The following is a 7,151-nucleotide window of genomic DNA, read 5'->3' as shown; positions in this document are numbered from 1 at the left end:
ATGGAGGAGATAAATGAAGGAACTCTCACCCTTTCTTCTGGATTTGAAGGAAGTATCGTTAGGGCATTAAGTTATGCTCTTAACTTCACGTAAGTGAGAAGGTTGGAATTAAAAACTTTTGCCTTAGCCTCCTCCTACACCTATTGACGCAAAGGGCCTCGGTTAGGATTTCGCCAGTTGTCTCTATCTTGAGCTTTTCATTCAATACTTCTTCATTCATCATCTCCTACTTCGCGCTTCTTAGTGCTTAGCCATGTAGACCTTGGTCTTCCAACTCTTCTAGTGCCTTGTGGAGCCCAGTTGAACGTTTGGTGAACTAATCTCTCTTGGCGAGTGCGAAGAGCCTGACCAGACCCTCTCCATCTACCCCATGCCACAATCTCACCCCCCAAATAGCACTCGAGTAATCTCTCTTAAAGTTTCATTTCTAATCCTGTCCTGCCATTTCACTCCCAATATCCTTATGAGGGTTTTGTTCTCCAATCTACTAAATATATTGGAGATAGTTTCATTGTAATACTATGACTCATGTCCACTTAGTGACACTGATCTCACTAAACTGGTATATAGTCTGATTTTATACGTAATTTCAGGCGAGTTGAGTTCCAAATTTCACTTAACTTAGCCATTGTCTGATATGCTGTTTTCAATCTTTCACGAAACTCTAATTCTAAAGACCATGTATTACAGATCATAGTTCTGCTTCAAAACTTTACCACCCGTTTATGCACGTTAGCTTATCTCTCTCTCTCTCTCTCTCTCTCTCTCTCTCTCTCTCTCTCTCTCTCTCTCTCTCTGTCTTTAAAACCACAACAAGTCCCAGATATAAAATCATTCATGAATGTCGCAAATAAAAGAAATGGAACAATATTGGAAGTTACGAATACAAATTTTATCATGGCAGTATTTATCAAAATGTTCTTAATCATGTCATAAACTTGAAAAATAATTAGCCTTGATCTACATTGTAGCAACAAGTCGCAGAGATAATATTATTCATCAATATCACGATTAAGAGAAATAGAATAATATTGGAAATTTATTAATACAAATTTTATCCTGGCAGTATTTATCAGAATTAATCATATCATAAATTTGAGAAAAATAGCCTTAATCTAAATTGTCTTTTTATTGATAGGTATCAGATGGTGTCCCCAGCTGATGGGAAATGGGGTGGACCATTAGAAGATGGGTCTGTCGTTGGTATGATCGGCGATGTGTTCAATAGAAAAGCGCATTTTGCCCTCTGTGAAATCACAATTACACGTAAGTTGTGGTGGCCTGTTGGTAACGTCCTTGTCTGGTGATTGCCAGACTGGAGTTCAAGTCCCGCTCAAACTCGTTAGATCCTTCGTTCGCTACAACTTCACTATCCTTGTGAACTAAGGATGGGAGGTTTGGGGGAGCCTATAGGTCTACCTGATGAATCATCAGCAGCCATTGCCTAGCCCTCCCTGGTCCTATCTTGGGTGGAGATGGGTCTTGAGCGTTGATCATATGTGTATATGGTCAGTCTCTAGGGCATTGTCCTGCTTGCTAGGGCAATGTCACTGTCCCTTGCCCTTGCCATTCATGACTGACCTTTAAACTTTAAACACTTTGTTTTGAAGAAAAGTACCCAGCCAAGATTAAAATAGTGACCGGGAAGCTGTTCACAAATAAACACACACAAACAAACACTTAAAAGGGGGCGAAACATAACCTCCTTCCAACTTCGTTGGGAGAGGTAACAATGAATGATTTGTATGAAATACTTTGAGATCAGTAACAAAATCAAAATTGAACTGTCATACATAATTTATGAAGAGAGACTTATTCTTAATTTTCCTCATCATTATCATTATTACGTCAATATCATACAACTTATTTTTCAGGTTCTCGTGAAGGAGTCATTGACTTCAGTTATCCCTATTACCTGGAAAGTCTCACACTTGTGTCACGAGTTCCAAGAGAGAAGAGTAAAGCCTTAGCTGTCTTCGCTCCTTTCACATCAGAAGTGAGAAGTTTTACACCATCTTTTTTTTTTTTTTTTTTTTTTTATTTCGGTATTTGTTTACAAGATCACGATATCCATTTACACCAAAATTAAGCAGTCCTGCAGCTCTCCTCTTCTTGTACAGTAATTAGGAGGTTCATTAAATGCTGGGAAAGCAAAAAATGGCAAGATATGTTAAGCAAGGGAGGAGGGGTTATAGAAAAACTAGCTTGGTTTCCTCACTTAACGACTTGGAACTGACATCGTCAACATAGTCTACCTAACAGAAGATTGTGATGCCAGCGTACATAAACAGAAGATCGTAATGCCAGCGTACATTTGATATATCGTATAATCAAAATATATACTAAATTAAAAATGGAGTAATTACTTAAAGAAGGGTAGCTCTCGAAAAAATACCAACATAATGGTCACTTCCACTTTCATAGTTTGAGTGCTGAACCTTTTCTTAGAGTTAGGCCATATTTAAACTGTCTTTCTTTCTTTACTTTATTTATGTCGCTCATGAGTAGCAGAGGTAAGGGACAGTGAGAATGCCTTAGAGACTGACTATATTATTACTGTTACTTGCTAAGTTAGAACCCTAGTTGGAAAAGCAAGAGGCTATAAACCCTAGTTCTCCAACCGGAAAAAACAGCCCACTAAGGAAAGGAAATGAGGAAATAAATAAACACAAGAGAAGTAATTAAAAATTAAAATAAAATATTTTAAGAATAGAAACAACATTAGAGTAAATCTCTCAAATATAAAGTATAAGAACTTTAAAAACCCAAACGGAAGAGAAATAAGATAGAACATTGTGCCCGAGTGTACCCTCAAGCAAGGGAACTCTACCCAAGACAGTGGAAGACCATGGTACAGAGGCTATGGTACTACCCAAGACTAGAGAACTATGGTTTGATTTTAGAATGTCCAAAAGCTATGACCAGGGAGGGCCAGACAATGGCTGCTAATTACTTAACAGGAAAACCTATAGGCTCGTCAACCAAACCCTACCCCCCAATATTTTTCTCACAAAGATAGTGAGGTTGCAGACATTGCAAGAAACTATCGAGCTACCACAGTCATTACAATCACAGAAACTTTTTCATTATTTTTTTTTCCAGCTACTCTCCATTACTGCAACTTAATACTTCGCTATCTCAATTATCAGTCTCTTCAGGCACTAGATTCAGCGTCTCAAATACTTAACACTCTCCACATCACATGACTGTTGCTTCACTCTCAAACATTTACAAAGTCCATATTCTCCACTCAAGTTTTTGTACCTTCACTTTTATGTTACTCAGTCCTGTGTTTTATGACGAAGCCAACGCTAGTCTTCACCTGCTTCTTCTTCTAACGTATTTTTTCCCCATTTGTATGGGGTAAGCACGGTTGCCTTCTTTTTGAATGACTTTGCTTTGGCTCTGTGGTAGATAGTAATCCCGATGGGCTGCCCTGTCTGACATCACTTAGACCCCGATAGCGAATGTTGCGTGTTGTACCAGTCACCAGTGTCCTTCCTCCCAGCAGCGAGGAGTCCTGGCGCCATCTATGGTAAATTCTGATTCAAAATCCCTCCATACATTATACTAGGCCTACTAAGAAATTCTATTTCGTATTACCCATAAGTACTATCTATTACCCTCCCACTTACCTATCTCTTCATTCATTTCCCTCACTTTTACATATTAATCAAACCCTAAGTCAGAATTTTAAACAATCATAATAGAGCATATCATGATTAATCCAAGCAACTCCGATTTATTTCTATTCTTCACTCCAAGTAAATATTTTTATTATTCTTGACAGTCCATTTAAACGATTTAAAAGCCTCTTACATCACTCAGATATGACAATTCTGGCTTCCATGATCTCATTTTAGCATTGGGACATCATTAGTTCTCAACTAATTGACAACACCCATGGAGTGCTGAAAAGTGCAGCAAATATTTATTTTAATCAAGTTTCCTCATAGTTAATTCGACTATATATGCTCTAATTGATGGACATTCTGTTATGCTACATGCATCAGCTGGTTTCTTTATACTAGAAGGCAATTATATAAATGTTTGAGTCCCGTTCAAGGACGATAGCTTTTTGCAACTTCGCCTTCTTTGTAAGGAAAGGATGGGGGATTTGGGGGAGCCTATAAGTTTACCTGGTAAGTCATCAGCAGCCACTCCCTGGCCCTCCCTGGTCCTAGTTTGATTGAAGAGGGAGCTTGGGTACTAATAATATGTATATATGGTCAGTCTCTAAGGCATTGTCCTCCTATGCCATTGTTACTGTCCCTTGCCTCTGTCATCCATGAGGGACCCTTTAAACCTTTAAATAATAATAATAATAATAATAATAATAATAATAATGATAATAATAATAATAATAATAATAATGTACCGCTTGTCATTTAGCATGCGATTTAGATTTAATATCTTCTTTATTTGTTAATCTTCCCATATATCATTATTCTAAATCCACCATGAATTTTTGCTTGAGATAAACAGCAATAAAAAAAGACAAAATTTGAAATATCTTATCTACAAAAATAATATTAACCTATATAGCAAATAAATAATTATAATCATGGAGTTATTTTCATAAATACTTCATAACTTTCCGGACCTAATTTAATAGTGTTATGTCGTTCATTTAAGATTAATACAAACGCTAGTCAATGTGGTCATACTGATTAATGACCAGTGAAGTAATGTTAAAATAAGTGAGACATATCGAACGAAGTGAATTTTCTAACGTTAATGTCTTTCACCTTGACTGATTTGATCATAAAAGCTGAATTCTAAAAAGAATTTTATTATTAAGCACCAATTGACAGAAATGAAGACATTATAAAGAATGAGTCAAATTGGATTTATTTGTTTGTCTCAATCATAACTTTATATTTTTTTCATAAATTCGTTTCATTTGAATAGTCAAAATCGGTTTGGCTACGTAGGAAAAATATATATTTATTGTCTTGATTGATTGAAAATTTGATTTAAGAACAGAGAAAATATTAAATACAAATTGGTTTGCTGTTAGTAAAGCAATTGAGAGTAATAATAAACATTAGTACATATTAGCTAAAGTTTTGGTGTACGTGTTTTCATGAATAAATAAAACAATATTCCTTATACAGTATAGTTTTTCAATATAACGATGTTTGTTATAATGGTCGTAATAGTATTTGTAATCATTACTATTTTGATGATTGTTTTTTATTATTACTGGTGTTTCTTATATTAATTTATGAAATTATGAAAATGATAAGTCATGATGGAACTGTTTAGCAAGTAAGAAATTATACAAGCATTTGTATACATACAGAATCACGTGTACGTTCATCTATATATATATATATATATATATATATATATATATATATATATATATATATATATATATATATATGGATATATATATATATATATATATATATATATGTATGTATATATATGTATATATACGTATATATACAATGATTTTATTCATACAAAATAGATATATACATATATATATGTATGTATATATAAATATATATATATATATATATATATATATATGTATATACATATATATGTATATATACATATATATATATATATATATATATATATATATATATATATGTATATACAGTATATATATATACATAAATTATATATATATATATATATATATATATATATATCTATATAAATATACGCACACACACAATTTCATATATATACATATATATTTATATATATATATATATATATATATATATATATATATATATATATGTATATGTATATATATAGATTGTATGTATGTATATACACACACACACACACACACATATATATATATATATATATATATATATATATATATATATATACATATATACATATATATTAAGAGAAAAATACAGGATAAAATAATCTCATCTCTATAAATTATCATTTCAGGTATGGATTTCTCTCGTATTCGCGATTCTGGCAGCTGGCATCATACTTACCTTACAAATCGCTGCTACAAATAGATATGAGGAAAGATCATCTCAATCTCAACCAGTTGATGAGGTTATTCTCAACATGTATCGGAGTCTGTTGAAACAAGATAACCTATTGTATTCCAACAACTCCTTTATAAGAATTTCTCTCACATTTTGGTATCTTTTTTGCATCATAGTGCCAGGTAAATTTAAGTTTCCTCTTCCTAATAGGTTTATTTATAATGGCTATTATCATTCATTATTCAGTGCGTGGAGAAGCTATGATATTATTATTATTATTATTATTATTATTATTATTATTATTATTATTATTATTATTATTTGCTAAGCTACAACCCTAGTTGGAAAAGCAGGATGCTATAAGCCCTAGGGCCACAACAGGGAAAATAGCCTAGTGAGGAAAGTAAACGATGCTATTTTAAGGACAGCAAAATTATTAAAATAAATATTTTCTATACAAAACATAAAAACTTAACAAAAAAGAGAAAGAGAAATAAGATAGAAAAGTGTGCCCAAGTGTACCCTCAAGCAAGAGAACTCTAACCAAAGACAGTAGAAGACCATGGTACAGAGGCTATGGCACTACTCAAGACTAGAAAACAAATGTTTGAATTTGGAGTGTCCTTCTTCCATATATGATATATTACTCTGTCAACATCATCCAACCACATTATTACGTCTCACGCAAAATATGATAATGATTTTGGAGTATTTGTAGTTCGTTTGAACAGACAGGGTGTAAAACTGTATAAATTATGACTGAAAAAAAAAAATAATTTGAAAAGAAAACAAACTCAAGAACACCACCTAACCTAAGGTTACCCACCGAACCTAACCTAGAAGCCGTGTCCTTACCTACTCACCTACCTTGGGGATACGTCCCACCGCCCCCCCCCCCCCCCCTCCTTAGACTGCCATATCTTTAGCTAACTCGAAGACTACAGTTTTAACCCTGTGTTGCTTTCCTAACCGGCTTCACTCCTGATAAGGTAACAATAATTCGTATCGTTTAAATCGTAAAACTATCTTCATATCGCATTTCAGACTAAGAATAATAACAACTTTCCCCTAAAGAAAATAGATTTGATAAATAAGAAAGTTTACCTCTGTCCCAACGAACTACATTCACCCACTGATTTTATTAATTAAAGTACATTAACCCCCTTGATTTTA

The 7,151-nt window shown here is 33.4% G+C and overlaps 1 protein-coding gene across 1 annotated transcript in view; it reads left to right on the top strand.

The window, feature by feature from the left end:
* The window catches only part of LOC137640086 (glutamate receptor ionotropic, delta-1-like), a 9,325-nt gene continuing 2,174 nt past the window's right edge, over window positions 1-7,151 (top strand). Inside the window, exons 1-4 of the mRNA XM_068372545.1 lie at window positions 1-89; window positions 1,139-1,266; window positions 1,875-1,996; window positions 5,932-6,067. Of these exons, the coding sequence (XP_068228646.1) occupies window positions 1-89; window positions 1,139-1,266; window positions 1,875-1,996; window positions 5,932-6,067 (475 nt within the window). The remainder of the gene's footprint in view (window positions 90-1,138; window positions 1,267-1,874; window positions 1,997-5,931; window positions 6,068-7,151) is intronic.

This window comes from Palaemon carinicauda, chromosome 1 (assembly GCF_036898095.1).
Source record: "Palaemon carinicauda isolate YSFRI2023 chromosome 1, ASM3689809v2, whole genome shotgun sequence".
NCBI lineage: Eukaryota > Metazoa > Arthropoda > Malacostraca > Decapoda > Palaemonidae > Palaemon > Palaemon carinicauda.
Note: the sequence above shows the minus strand (reverse complement) of the source record. Positions and strands in the feature narration are given on the sequence as shown.